The 15,786-nt window shown below is 48.4% G+C and overlaps 1 protein-coding gene across 1 annotated transcript in view; it reads left to right on the top strand.

Annotated features, from left to right (window-relative positions):
• PYGB (glycogen phosphorylase B) overlaps positions 1–15,786 on the top strand; it is a 194,698-nt gene that overhangs the window by 135,293 nt on the left and 43,619 nt on the right. Inside the window, exons 5-6 of the mRNA XM_063918124.1 lie at positions 12,080–12,211; positions 13,161–13,272. Of these exons, the coding sequence (XP_063774194.1) occupies positions 12,080–12,211; positions 13,161–13,272 (244 nt within the window). The remainder of the gene's footprint in view (positions 1–12,079; positions 12,212–13,160; positions 13,273–15,786) is intronic.

Below are 15,786 nucleotides of genomic sequence, written 5' to 3'. Positions count from 1 at the left end.
GATGGACCTGTGGCATATGTTAAATGCAAGTGTGGCCTAATTACATAAGAGACTGGACAAAGTAGAGTCCAGGGAGAAATCAGGGAGTCAATCCTCGGATTGGACTGGGTCACAGGGCCCTTCTGGGTCTCAAAAACGTCCCCTGTCCCCAATAGTAGACACGGATACCGACACGGATTCTGATTCCAGTGTCGACTACGATGATGCTAAATTGTACCCAAGGGTGGCAAAAAGTATTCACTGTATGATTATTGCAATAAAAGATGTTTTGCATATCACAGATGACCCCTCTGTCCCTGACACGAGGGTGCGCATGTATAAGGAAAAGAAACCTGAGGTAACCTTTCCCCCATCTCATGAGCTTAACGAGTTATTTGAAAAAGCTTGGGAAACTCCAGATAAAAAATTGCAGATTCCCAAAAGGGTTCTTATGGCGTATTCTTTCCCTGCACAGGACAGGGTACGTTGAGAATCCTCTCCCAGGGTGGACAAGGCTTTAACACGCCTGTCAAAGAAGGTGGCGCTACCGTCTCCGGACACGGCAGCCCTCAAGGATCCTGCTGATCGCAGGCAGGAGACTACTTTAAAGTCTATTTATGCGCATACAGGTGCTTTGCTCAGACCGGCGATAGCATCGGCATGGGTATGTAGCGCGGTTGCAGCATGGACAGATACCTTGTCAGCTGGCCTTGTTACCCTAGACAGGGATACCATTTTATTAACCTTAGCCCACATTAAAGACGCAGTCTTATATATGAGGGACGCTCAAAGAGACGTTGGGCTGCTGGGTTCCAGAGCCAATGCCATGGCGATTTCTGCGAGACGAGCTCTATGGACCCGCCAATGGACGGGTGATGCAGACTCAAAGAAGCATATGGAGGTTTTACCTTACAAGGGTGAAGTGTTGTTTGGGGAGGGGCTCGCGGACCTGGTTGCCACAGCTACCGCGGGTAAATCTACCTTTTTACCTTTTGTCCCCCAACAGCAAAAGAAAACTCCACAGTATCAGATGCAGTCCTTTCGGTCGCATAAGTCCAGAAGAGGTCAGGGCTCCTCCTTCCTTGCCAGAGGTAAGGGTAGAGGAAAGAGAACACCTGCTTCGGCTAGTTCCCAGGAGCAGAAGTCCTCCCCGGCTTCTACAAAATCCACCGCATGACGCTAGGGCTCCCCTAAGGGAGTCCGCACCAGTGGGGTCACGCCTTCGACTTTTCAGCCAGATCTGGATGCTTTTAGACGTGGATCCTTGGGCGATGGAAATTGTCTCCCAAGGCTACAGGCTGGAATTCGAAGAGGTGCCCCCTCGCCGATTTTTCAAGTCGGCCTTACCAGCTTCACCCCCAGAGAGGGAAGTGGTGTTAGCTGCAATTCAAAAGCTGTGTCAACAGCAAGTGGTGGTCAAGGTTCCCCTGGTCCAACAGGGAAAAGGGTATTATTCCACCCTGTTTGTGGTTCCGAAGCCGGATGGTTCGGTCAGACCCATTTTAAATCTAAAATCCCTAAACCTGTACTTGAAAAAGTTCAAATTCAAGATGGAATCGCTCCGTGCTGTTATATCCAGCCTGGAAGGGGGGGATTTGATGGTGTCATTAGACATAAAGGATGCATACCTTCATGTCCCTATTTACCCCCCCCTCATCAGGAGTACCTGAGATTCGCTGTACAGGACTGTCATTACCAGTTTCAGACGTTGCCGTTTGGGCTTTCCACGGCCCCGAGGATTTTCACCAAGGTATTGACGGAGATGATGGTGCTCCTGCGCAAGCAGGGGGTCACAATTATCCCATACTTGGACGATCTCCTGATAAAGGCGAGATCGAGAGACCAATTGCTGAAGAGCGTATCGCTCTCCCTGAAAGTGCTGCAACAGCACGGTTGGATTCTCAATCTGCCAAAGTCACAATTGGTTCCAACGACTCGGCTGTCATTCCTAGGCATGATTCTGGACACGGAACAAAAGAGGGTTTTACTTCCATTGGAAAAAGCCCAGGATCTCCAGAACATGGTCAGAGACCTGCTAAAACCAAAAAGAGTGTCTGTTCTTCAATGCACTCAGGTGCTGGGAAAAATGGTGGCAGCCTACGAGGCCATCCCCTTCGGCAGGTTTCATGCGAGGACTTTTCAGTGGGACCTTCTGAACAAGTGGTCCGGGTCCCATCTACAAATGCATCAGAAAATATCCCTGTCCCCCAGGGCCAGGGTGTCTCTCCTGTGGTGGCTGCAGAGTGCTCACCTTCTAGAGGGTCGCAGGTTCGGCATTCAGGACTGGGTTCTGGTGACCACGGACGCGAGCCTCCGAGGGTGGGGAGCAGTCACACAAGGAAGAAATTTTCAGGGATTATGGTCAAGCCAGGAGGCTTGTCTACACATCAACATACTGGAATTAAGGGCCATATACAACGGCCTACGACAAGCGGAGAATCTTCTTCGCGACCTACCGGTTCTGATTCAATCAGACAACGTCACAGCCGTGGCTCATGTAAACCGCCAAGGCGGGACAAGGAGCAGAGTGGCAATGACGGAAGCCACCAGGATTCTTCGTTGGGCGGAAAATCACGTAAGCGCTCTGTCAGCTGCCTTCATTCCGGGAGTGGACAACTGGGAAGCAAACTTCCTCAGCAGACACGATCTCCATCCGGGAGAGTGGGGACTTCATCAGGAAGTTTTTGCAGACATAACAAGTCGTTGGGGAATTCCTCAAATAGACATGATGGCGTCACGCCTCAACAAGAAGCTTCGGAGGTATTGTGCCAGGTCACGGGACCCTCAGGCAGTAGCAGTAGACACCCTAGTGACACCGTGGGTGTTTCAGTCGGTCTATGTGTTTCCTCCTCTTCCTCTCATCTCAAAAATATTGAGAATCATAAGACAAAGAAGAGTGCAGACAATACTCATTGTTCCAGATTGGCCTCGAAGGGCCTGGTACTCAGATCTTCAAGAAATGCTCACAGAAGATCCGTGGCCTCTTCCTCTCAGGGAGGACCTGTTACAGCAGGGGCCATGTGTGTTCCAAGACTTACCGCGGTTACGTTTGACGGCATGGCGGTTGAACATCGAATCCTAGCTGGAAGGGTATTCCGGAGGAAGTCATCCCTATTCTGATGAAGGCTAGGAAGGAGGTGACAGCAAAGCACTATCACCATATTTGGAGGAAGTATGTATCTTGGTGTGAAGCCAAGAAGGCTCCTACGGAAGAATTCCATCTGGGTCGGTTTCTCCACTTTCTACAGATAGGAGTGGATATGGGCCTGAAGTTAGGCTTCATTAAGGTACAGATTTCGGCCCTATCTATATTCTTCCAGAGGGAATTGGCTTCTCTCCCAGAAGTCCAGACGTTTGTGAAGGGGGTGCTGCACATTCAGCCCCCCTTTGTGCCCCCAGTGGCACCGTGGGACCTTAACGTGGTGTTAAGTTTCCTGAAATCTCACTGGTTTGAACCTCTTCAAACAGTGGATTTAAAATTTCTCACGTGGAAGGTGGTCATGTTATTGGCCTTGGCATCTGCAAGGCGGGTGTCAGAATTGGCGGCCTTGTCCCATAAGAGCCCCTATTTGATTTTCCATGCGGATAGAGCTGAATTGAGGACACGTCCTCAATTTTTGCCTAAGGTGGTTTCTTCATTTCATATGAACCAACCTATTGTGGTGCCTGTGGCTACGAGGGACTGGGAGGACTCCAAGTCCCTGGATTTAGTCAGGGCCTTAAAGATTTATGTAGCCAGGACGGCTAGGGTTAGGAAAACAGAGACTCTGTTTGTCCTGTATGCGGCCAACAAGATTGGCGCTCCTGCTTCTAAGCAGACTATTGCTCGCTGGATCTGTAACACGATTCAGCAGGCTCATTCTACGGCTGGATTGCCGTTACCAAATTCAGTGAAGGCCCATTCCACTAGGAAGGTGGGCTCGTCTTGGGCGGCTGCCCGAGGCGTCTCGGCATTACAGCTTTGCCGAGCAGCTACTTGGTCGGGTTCAAACACTTTTGCAAAATTCTACAAGTTTGATACCCTGGCTGATGAGGACCTTGCGTTTGCTCAGTCGGTGCTGCAGAGTCATCCGCACTCTCCCGCCCGGTCTGGAGCTTTGGTATAATCCCCATGGTCCTTACGGAGTCCCCAGCATCCTCTAGGACGTAAGAGAAAATAAGATTTTAAACCTACCGGTAAATCTTTTTCTCCTAGTCCGTAGAAGATGCTGGGCGCCCGTCCCAGTGCGGACTAAATCTGCAAGACTTGTATATAGTTGTTGCTTACATAAGGGTTATGTTACAGTTGTGATCGGTCTTTGACTGATACTGTTTTTTGTTCATACTGTTAACTGGTTGCGTATATTCCAGGTTATATGGTATGATTGGTGTGGGCTGGTATGAATCTTGCCCTTAGAATAACAAAATCCTTTCCTCATATTGTCCATCTCCTCTGGGCACAGTTCTCTAACTGAGGTCTGGAGGAGGGGCATAGAGGGAGGAGCCAGTGCACACCCATACTAAAAGTTCTTTATAGTGCCCATGTCTCCTGCGGAGCCCGTCTATACCCCATGGTCCTTACGGAGTCCCCAGCATCCTCTACGGACTAGGAGAAAAAGATTTACCGGTAGGTTTAAAATCTTATTTTATATACCGCACACACATTCCGCAGCGCTGTACAGAGAATATTTGCCCATTCACATCAGTCCCTGCCCCAGTGCAGCTTACAATCTATATTCCCTATTACATGTACACGTAGACACATTCACGCTAGGGTTAATTTTTTGTTGGGAGCCAATTAACCTACCAGCATATTTTTGGATTGTGGGAGGAAACCGGAGTACCCGGAGGAAACCCACGCAAGTACAGGGAGAATGGCCCTCATTCCGAGTTGTTCGCTCGGTATTTTTCATCGCATCGCAATGAAAATCCGCTTAGTACGCATGCGCAATGTTCGCACTGCGACTGCGCCAAGTAACTTTGCTATGTAGAAAGTAATTTTACTCACGGCTTTTTCATCGCTCCGGCGATCGTAATGTGATTGACAGGAAATGGGTGTTACTGGGCGGAAACACGGCGTTTCAGGGGCGTGTGGCTGAAAACGCTACCGTTTCCGGAAAAAACGCAGGAGTGGCCGGAGAAACGGAGGAGTGTCTGGGCGAACGCTGGGTGTGTTTGTGACGTCAACCAGGAACGACAAGCACTGAACTGATCGCACAGGCAGAGTAAGTCTGAAGCTACTCTGAAACTGCTAAGTAGTTAGTAATCGCAATATTGCGAATACATCGGTCGCAATTTTAAGAAGCTAAGATTCACTCCCAGTAGGCGGCGGCTTAGCGTGTGTAACTCTGCTAAATTCGCCTTGCGACCGATCAACTCGGAATGAGGGCCAATATACAATCTCCGCACAGTTAGGAATCGAACCCATGACCTCAGTGCTGTGAGGCAATAATGCTAACCATTACATCATCCGCACTGCCCTATAATTACTTACTACACTCATTAATCAAGCATTTTGCAGTCAATTAAGATTTGGATTGTAATATAGCGAGCTGTCATAACGGGAAACAATCTGGCTGTGATAATACAGTTACCACCACTCAGCTCATGATCGTACAATTCTAGACCATTAAATAAACAGCATATATTGGCCATCATATAATAATATCTACATAAAATGACAGTATAAGGAGTAAATATATTGCAGGTAAGTTATGTTTGTGGGGAAAGAATGTTTTTCTTTGGCTGTAAGGATGCTATAGCCAGTCTCTCTCAGTCTCTGAGAACAGGTAATGTAGGGCCTAATGCAGACCTGATCGCTATTGTGAGAAATCACACAGCAGCCGTTTTTTTTTGAATGACTGCGCATGCATACGGATCCTAATGCGCAGGCGCGACGACATACTGTGAAAAAATCCTGCGTCTTTTTTTATCGCTAGGCGAACGCAGGCAGATTGACAGGAAGTGGGCGTTTGGGGGTGGTAACTGGCCGTTTTCTGGGCGTGCCTGGAAAACCGCAGGCGTTCCCCTAGTGTTTTCAGGGGGGGGGGGGGTGACATCAGCTGCGGTCCCGATCAGCCTGTTTCTTTCGCACTGTAGGAGTAAGTCCTGGGCTACGCACAGACTGGAAAAATCTTTCGATGGTGAGTGAGTTGCGAACGGATTTGCAGATGACTGGCGTATGCAAAGCTTTTCGCACGGCGTACGCAGACTTGCACGGGGCAGGTTTTCACTCTGTCTGGGCCGACTATCTGATCACAAACCTTTGCAAATTCGCTGAGATGCGATTAGGTCTAAATTAGGCCCATAAAACATAGTTTTATATTGTGCCACGTTTTGTGTGTGTGTAAATTGTGTGAATAGAACAGGTTGTATTTCTCTGACGTCCTAAGTGGATGCTGGGACTCCGTAAGGACCATGGGGATTAGCGGCTCCGCAGGAGACTGGGCACAACTAAAGAAAGCTTTAGGACTACCTGGTGTGCACTGGCTCCTCCCACTAAGACCCTCCTCCAGACCTCAGTTAGATTCTTGTGCCCGGCTGAGCTGGATGCACACTAGGGGCTCTCCTGAGCTCCTAGAAAGAAAGTATATTTTAGGTTTTTTATTTTACAGTGAGATCTGCTGGCAACAGACTCACTGCAGCGAGGGACTAAGGGGAGAAGAAGCGAACCTACCTAACTGGTGGTAGCTTGGGCTTCTTAGGCTACTGGACACCATTAGCTCCAGAGGGATCGACCGCATGGAACCGGCCATTGATGTTCGGTCCCGGAGCCGCGCCGCCGGCCCCCTTACAGAGCCAGAAGCAAGAAGTGTTCCGGAAAATCGGCGGCAGAAGACTTCAGTCTTCACCAAGGTAGCGCACAGCACTGCAGCTGTGCGCCATTGCTCCTCATGCACACCTCACACTCCGGTCACTGATGGGTGCAGGGCGCTGGGGGGGGGCGCCCTGAGCAGCAATATAAACACCTTGGCTGGCAAAATCATCACAATATATAGCCCCAGAGGCTATATATGTGATAAATACCCCTGCCAGAATCCATAAAAAAGCGGGAGAAAAGTCCGCGAAAAAGGGGCGGAGCTATCTCCCTCAGCACACTGGCGCCATTTTCTCTTCACAGTGCAGCTGGAAGACAGCTCCCCAGGCTTTCCCCTGTAGTTTTCAGGCTCAAAGGGTTAAAAAGAGAGGGGGGGCACTAAATTTAGGCGCAATATTGTTTATACAAGCAGCTATTGGGGGAAAAATCACTCAGTTATAGTGTTAATCCCTGCATTATATAGCGCTCTGGTGTGTGCTGGCATACTCTCTCTCTGTCTCCCCAAAGGACTTTGTGGGGTCCTGTCCTCAGTCAGAGCATTCCCTGTGTGTGTGCGGTGTGTCGGTACGGCTGTGTCGACATGTGGGATGAGGTAGGTTACGTGGAGGTGGAGCAGAGGCCGATAAATGGGATGTCGCCCCCTGTGGGGCCGACACCAGAGTGGATGGATAGGTGGAAGGTATTAACCGACAATGTCAACTCCTTACATAGAAGGCTGGATGACGTAAAACAGCTGTGGGACAGCCGGCTTCTCAGCCCGCACCTGCCCAGGCGTCTCAAAGGCCATCAGGGGCTCAAAAAAGCGCCCGTTACCTCAGATGGCAGACACAGATGTCGACACGGAGTCTGACTCCAGTGTCGACGAGGTTGAGACATATACACAATCCACTAGGAACATCCGTTACATGATCTCGGCAATGAAAAATGTGTTACGCATTTCTGACATGAACCCAAATACCACATAAAAGGGGTTTTATGTTTGGGGAGAAAAAGCAGCCAGTGTTTTGTTCCCCCATCAGATGAATGAATGAAGTGTGTAAAGTAGCGTGGGTTCCCCCGATAAGAAACTGGTAATTTCTAAAAAGTTACTGATGGCGTACCCTTTCCCGCCAGAGGATAGGTCACGTTGGGAGATATCCCTTAGGGTGGATAAGGCGCTCACACGTTTGTCAAAAAAGGTGGCACTGTTGTCTTAGGATACGGCCACCTTGAAGGAGCCTGCTGATAAAAAGCAGGAGGCTATCCTGAAGTCTGTATATACACACTCAGGTTATATACTGAGACCTGCAATTGCCTCAGCATAAATAGTGCTGCTGCAGCGTGGTCTGATACCCAGTCAGATAATATTAATACTCTAAGACAGGGATAATAGTTTGCTAACATAGAGCATATTAAAGACGTCGTCTTAGATATAAAGGATGCACAGAGGGATATTTGCCGGCTGGCATCCAGAATTAATGCAATGTCCATTCTGCCAGGAGGGTATTAGAAACCCGGCAGTGGACAGGTGATGCTGCCTATAAAAGGCACATGGAGATTTTGCCTTATAAGGGTGAGGAATTGTTTGGGGATGGTCTCTGGGACCTCGTATCCACAGCAACAGCTGGAAGGAAAAAATGTTACCTCAGGTTTCCTCACAGCCTAAGAAAGCACTGTATTTTCAGGTACAGTCCTTTCGGCTTCAGAAAAGCAAGCGGGTCAAAGGCGCTTCCTTTCTGCACAGAGACAAGGGAAGAAGGAAAAAGCTGCACCAGCAGCCAGTTCCCAGGATCAAAAATCTTCCCCCGTTTCCTCTGAGTCCACCGCATGACGTTGGGGCTCCACAGGTGGAGACAGGTGCGGTAGGGGCGCGTCTCTGGAACTTCAGGGACCAGTGGGCTTGCCCACAGGTGGATCCCTAGGTTCTGCAAAGAGTATCACAGGGATACAGGCTGGAGTTCGAGGCGACTCCCCCTCGCCGTTACCTCACATAGAAAGGTAGTACTGGCGACAATTCACAAGCTGTACTTCCAGCAGGTGAAATCAAGGTACCCCTCCTTCAACAAGGCCGGGGTTACTATTCCAAAATGTTGTGGTACCGAAACCAGACGGTTCGGTGAGACCCATTCTAAAATTGAAAGCCTTGAACACTTATATACGAAGGTTCAAGTTCAAAATGGAATCGCTCAGGGCGATTATTGCAAGCCTGGAGAATTTCATGGTATCACTGGACATCAAGGATGCTTACCTGCATGTCCCTATTTATCCTCTTCACCAGGAGTACCTCAAAATTGTGGTACAGGATTGTCATTACCAATTCCAGACGTTGCCGTTGGTCTGTCCCCGGCACCGAGGTATTTACCAAGGTAATGGCCGAAATAATTATCCCGTACTTGGACGATCTCCTTATAAAGGCGAGGTCCAGGGAGCAGTTGTTCGGCGGAGTAGCACTATCTCGGGAAGTGCTACAACAGCTCGGCTGGATTCTGAATATTCCAAAGTCGCAGCTGGTTCCTACGACGCGTCTACTGTTCCTGGGTATGGTTCTGGACACAGAACAGGATAAAAAGGGTTTCTCCCGGAGGAGAAGTCCAAGGAGTTGTCGTCTCTAGACAGAGACCTCCTAATACGTATACAGGTGTCGGTGCATCAATGCACGCGAGCCCTGGGAAGGATGGTAGCTTCTTACGAAGAAATTCCATTCGCCAGGTCCCATGCAAGGATTTTCCAGTGGGATCTGTTGGACAAGTGGTCCGGGTCGCATCTTCAGATGCATCGGCGGATAACCCTGTCTCCAAGGGCCAGGGTGTCGCTGTTGTGGTGGCTGCAGAGTGCTCATCTTCTAGGGGGCCGCAGATTCGGCATACAGGACTGGGTCCTGGTGACCACGGATGCCAGCCTTCGAGGCTGGGGGGCAGTCACACAGGGAAGAAACTTCCAAGGCTATGGAAAAGTCAGGAGACTTCCCTACACATAAATATTCTGGAACTAAGGGCCATTTACAATGCCCTAAGTCAGGCTAGACCCTGCTTCAACACCGGCCGGTGCTGATCCAGTCAGACAACATCACGGTGGTCGCTCATGTAAACCGACAGGGCGGCACAAGAAGCAGGATGGCGATGGCAGAAGCCACAAGGATTCTCCGATGGGCGGAAAATCATGTGTTAGCACTGTCAGCAGTGTTCATTCCCGGAGTGGACAACTGAGAAGCAGACTTTCTCAGAAGACACGACCTCCACCCGGGAGAGTGGGGACTTAATCCAGAAGTTTTCCAAATGATTGTACACCGTTGGGAAAGGCCACAGGTGGACATGATGGCGTCCCGCCTCAACAAAAAGCTACAAAGATATTGCGCCAGGTCAAGGGACCCTCAGGCGATAGCTGTGGACGCTCTGGTAACACCGTGGGTGTGCCAGTCGGTGTATGTGTTCCCTTCTCTGCCTCTCTTACCCAGGGTAATGAGAATAATAAGAAGGAGAGGAGTAAGAACTATACTCATTGTTCCGGGTTGGCCAAGAAGAGCTTGGTAACCAGAACTCCAAGAAATGATCTCAAAGGACCCATGGCCTCTGCCGCTCAGACAGGACCTGCTGCAGCAGGGGGCCTGTCTGTTCCAAGACGTACCGCGGCTGCGTTTGACGGCATGGCGGTTGAACGCCAGATCCTGAAGGTAAAGGGCATTCCGGAGGAAGTTATCCCTACGCTATTTTAAGCTAGGACAGAAGTGAACGCAAACCATTATCACCGCATATGGCGGAAATATGTTGCGTGCTGTGAGGCCAGGAAGGCCCCAAAGGAGAAATTTCAGCTAGGTCGATTTCTGCACTTCCTACAGTCAGAGGTGACTATGGGCCTAAAATTGGGTTCCATGAAGGTCCAGATTTCGGCTCTATCGATTTTCTTCCAAAATAGAACTGGCTTCACTGCCTGAAGTTCAGACTTTTGTTAAGGGAGTGCTGCATAGTCAGCCCCGTTTGTGCCTCAAGTGGCACCGTGGGATCTCAACGTGGTGTTGGATTTCCTGAAGTCGCATTGGGTTGAGCCACTTAAATCCGTGGAGCTACAATACCTCACGTGGAAAGAGGTCATGCTGTGGGCCTTGGCGTCGGCCAGGCGTGTATCAGAATTGGCGGCTTTGTCATACAAAAGCCCTTATCTGTATTTTATATGGATAAGGCGGAATTGAGGACTCGTTCCCAATTCCTTCCTAAGGTGGTATCAGTTTTTCATGTGAACCAACCTATTGTGGTGCCTGCGGCTACTTGGGACTTGGAGGATTCCAATTTTCTGGACGTAGTCCGGGCCCTGAAAAGTATATGTTTCCAGGACGGCTGGAGTCAGGAAAACTGACTCGCTATTTATCCTGTATGCACCCAACAAGCTGGGTGCTCCTGCTTCTAAGCAGACTATTGCTCGCTGGATCTGTAGCACGATTCAACATGCACATGCTGCGGCTGGACTGCCGCACCCTAAATCTGTAAGGGCCCATTCCACGAGGAAAGTGGGTTCTTCTTGGGCGGCTGCCCGAGGGGTCTCGGCTTTACAACTTTGCCGAGCTGTTACTTGGTCGGGTTCAAACATTTTTGCAACAGTCTACAAGTTTGATACCCTGGCTGAGGAGGACCTAGAGTTTGCTCATTCGGTGCTGCAGAGTCATCCGCACTCTCCCGCCCGTTTGGGAGCTTTGGTATAATCCCCATGGTCCTTACGGAGTCCCAGCATCCACTTAGGACGTCAGAGAAAATAAGATTTTACTCACCGGTAAATCTATTTCTCGTAGTCCGTAGTGGATGCTGGGCGCCCATCCCAAGTGCGGATTGTCTGCAATACTTGTTTATAGTTATTGCCTAACTAAAGGGTTATTGTTGAGCCATCTGTTGAGAGGCTCAGTTATATTTCATACTGTTAACTGGGTATAGTATCACGAGTTATACGGTGTGATTGGTGTGGCTGGTATGAGTCTTACCCGGGATTCAAAATCCTTCCTATTTGTGTCAGCTCTTCCGGGCACAGTATCCTAACTGAGGTCTGGAGGAGGGTCTTAGTGGGAGGAGCCAGTGCACACCAGGTAGTCCTAAAGCTTTCTTTAGTTGTGCCCAGTCTCCTGCGGAGCCGCTAATCCCCATGGTCCTTACGGAGTCCCAGCATCCACTACGGACTACGAGAAATAGATTTACCGGTGAGTAAAATCTTGTTTTTAATACTAGATTAATTGATTTCTGGTTTAGGGGTTTCTTAACTCTGTTTGTAAATGTTACACATTCTCCTTCTTTAATTACTGGTGTTGGGGACACATTTGTAATTCTTTCTCTTTTGTTGTCACAGGTTGAGGAGGCTGATGACTGGCTGCGATATGGTAATCCCTGGGAGAAGGCCCGACCGGAGTACATGCTTCCAGTGCATTTCTATGGAAAGGTGCAACACTCAGCTGAAGGTGCTAAGTGGGTGGATACTCAGGTTTGTATCAATGCATTTTCCCTTACACCATAAATGGCAGGGCTGGGGTGTGTGAGCGATGCCTCTGCACAGAGCGCAAGTCTCTGTGGGCAGCACTGCTGCTCCCCCCGGTCACTGCATATGACTAGCAAGATTCCTGGAACGGTACTATGCAGCCAGAATCTATGCTGCAGTGCTGCCTGGAGCGTCCTTAGGATGCTTCAGATGTGCACACTACAGCCCTTATGGTTCCCCAGAGCATCCAGGGGATACTCCGAGCATTGCTGTAATTCCCGGCAATGGTGACCCCACCCCTTCTGCGTGACGTCATGCGCTCAGAAGGCATGGTCGTCATAGGGCGCTAGAACACCCACTTATGGCGCTAATAAGTGGTAGCAAACAGTGCACTAAGGGCATCTTATGTCTATGTGTTTCAGTTGATTTAAGAGGTTTCCCTTTTCTACTCTTAGTATTACCACGCTTCAAGTGGACCTGGCACCTACACACATGATAATGTACCCATCAGTTCACTAGGATCTAGTAACATCACGGTGGTACTGGTTTAGCCTATAAAATTGGTTCTGCTTCAGTGTGCCGATGACATGCCCACTTACTGTATGTTGCTCATTCAGGACAGAACACACTCCTCTTGTGGATCTTCTACCATCTGCCTCCCTCAGGATAACTCCGTTTTAATATGATTTGTTTAGCTATTCCTTCTGGTGCTTTGATTTCTAATGACTTGTGATTACAGTTCCTTTTGTATGACAAATTGAATACATTAGACAGATCTTTGTCTAATATTGCAGCAACATCATTTAAATGAACGTATATGTTGTTTTGTACATTTGTCCTGTGGATTAATCACAGACATAACATGCATAGGTTGAGGTGCAGCGTGACATACTGGCAGGCGTAGTCAGAGCTGAGCGGGTGATGACATCGATACTCTCTGTTTATCCTTCTGCAGATAGTTCTGGCGATGCCCTACGACACTCCAGTTCCCGGCTATAAGAACAACACTGTAAACACCATGCGGCTCTGGTCAGCAAAGGCACCCAATGAGTTCAACCTACAAGAGTGTAAGATAACAGGAGATTTTATTTCTCTTTATGTTCTGTGGCATTCTGCTCGATATAAAGCGTTTTATTTTGACATAAATATTTTTTAAGCTTATTTACATTATTTACTTTTGACATTTATTGATATTGGGCCTAATCAGAGATCTACATAAACCCGATACTTACACACTTCTCCAATGTTTTTAGATTTGCGCATACGGAGATGCCGTAGTGCGCTTGTGCAGATCTGGCGCTGCAGTGTCACTTACAGTGCCCATAACTCCACCGCATGATTGGTTTGCTGCTGGCATTTGAGGGCAGTGACCAGCAGTTTTCCAGAAAATGGGGACAAGTCGGCCCCTGCTTTCTTGGCGTGCTGAAGCCACTGGCTACATCCTCGGATGCAGCTTCACTGGCTCGGGCGGCGTGATTTCACTGGACATCCTGTGTAACCCGAAGATTGCTCAGATGTCAGGTGGTCACACAGTTGATCCGATGCTGCATTCTCGGACGCAGCAGCGGATCACAGATTCATACAGTGGGCGTATTTTAACTCAAGGCGCCTCCTGCGGCTTTTGCATATCTGCATACCAAGACGCAAGGGCGGGGCAATTCAGGTCTACCTCTGAATCAGCCCCATTGTACTCAAGGCTTAGATCTGCTTGAAGCTCATTTTTCTATTTAATCACAGCTCTCAAAGCTTTATCTTCTCCCCTCAACATTCCATTGTTTTCCTTCAAGAATTACAATGTTTGTTTTATTAGCCACGTACCCATTCGCGTTTTACATGCATTGTTTAGCACTAGAGCATCTTGTAGGTTTTTACTTGAATTTTAGAGATAATTGGTATCTTCCTGATGCACAACTAACACAAACAATATAAGAAGTTACACTGCCAAAGTGCAAGTAATGAAATAAATGGCCACTGGTTATGATAACACTAGAAACAATGGTATCTATTGTCTTATAGGTGGGTTAAAAACATTGAAAAACACTTGTAAAATGAGTAAACAAAATGGTAGTGTATATAAGGTATTTCCACTGGACTAGTAGACAGTGAGGATCCAGCCATTGCAGTGCCCTGGTCATTCTTCTGGCAGAGATGTGTGACATAAACAGCTCTTCTCCAGCGAGTGTATCTCTGCACCCGACCAGATGGCTATATACTGTACATAGAGTAATAGGGGTGATGAGGAAGACTGGTGATAATCCTGCATTTTGGAAAGAAGATAGGATAATATGTATATCAGAGGATGGTGGCTGGGCGGCTGTTTTATGTAATGGAATGGAAGCAACCTACCTACAATTGATTTGATTATTTACCTTTGAAGGATTAGGGCGTGTAGGGCATGTAAACATGTAACATAAAGTATAGGGTACAATAAATTCAGGGCAACTTCTGATTTTATGGTATCAGCTTGCCAAATCAGTCTAAACCAGCATACTGGTTAAATGACTATTAAATCTATAGTATTAGTACACTGGTGTAGCACAATTCAGTCTCTTGGGTGCAGGTCTCCCAGTAAGTTCAGATTCTTGATTAGAGTGATAATAATTCCACTCTGAATGAAATACAGTAGTCTCACAATGTTCTTAAGGGGGGTACATACGTCAGGATATGGGCGCTTAGCACACATTGCAACGGGTGTCTGTACACATGCTGCGATGTGTGCTAGCCCGATCCTGACTAGACCGCAAGCGGCAAGACTCAATGAGAGCCTTGCGATCTAGCTAGCTCTTGACTGCATGCAGTCAAGATCTGAGCCAGCAATAGCGACGCCTGGGGTCGCTATCGCTTTGGGGCATAAACACGGAGCAATGTGTGCTTTATTTCTAAGCAATCTAGTCAGATTGCTTAGAAATTAAGCAAAAATTGCTATGTGTGTACCCCCCTTAAGTCTCTCTTCTTCTTACAAATGTTATTCATTATTAGATGCAAATGATTTGTATGCGTTTCATGGGACAAGAGCCCGTTTCATCACAAAATATGCTCCATACTGTGTTCAGTAAAAAGGAGCTATGCGCTAGAAGTACAACATCTGTGCTGAAGCAGGGTCTGGTCTGTGAGTGAATCTAACCCACTGATTCTGGTATTGGTACAATGGCCCTCATTACGAGTTGTTCGCTCGCTAGCTGCTTTTAGCAGCCGTGCAAACGCTAAGCCGCCGCCCTCTGGGAGTGTATCTTAGCTTAGCAGAAGTGCGAACGAAAGGATCGCAGCGCTGCTGCAAAAAAAGATTGTGCCGTTTCTGAGTAGCTCGAGACTTACTCCTAGCTAGCAATCACTTCAGACTGTTTAGTTTCTGTTTTGACGTCACGAACACGCCCTGCGTTCGGCCAGCCACGCCTGCCTTTTTCCAGGCACGCCCGCATTTGTATCTGACACGCCTGCGTTTTTACACACACTCCCCGAAAACGGTCTGTTACCACCCAGAAACACCCACTTCCTGTCAATCACTCTGCGGTCAGCAGTGCGACTGAAAAGCGTCGCTAGACCTTGTGTGAAACTGCAATGGCTTTTGTGAAAGTACGTTG

Source organism: Pseudophryne corroboree, chromosome 4 (assembly GCF_028390025.1).
Source record: "Pseudophryne corroboree isolate aPseCor3 chromosome 4, aPseCor3.hap2, whole genome shotgun sequence".
In the NCBI taxonomy this organism is placed as follows: domain Eukaryota; kingdom Metazoa; phylum Chordata; class Amphibia; order Anura; family Myobatrachidae; genus Pseudophryne; species Pseudophryne corroboree.
This window is presented reverse-complemented; position numbering and strand designations above follow the sequence as displayed.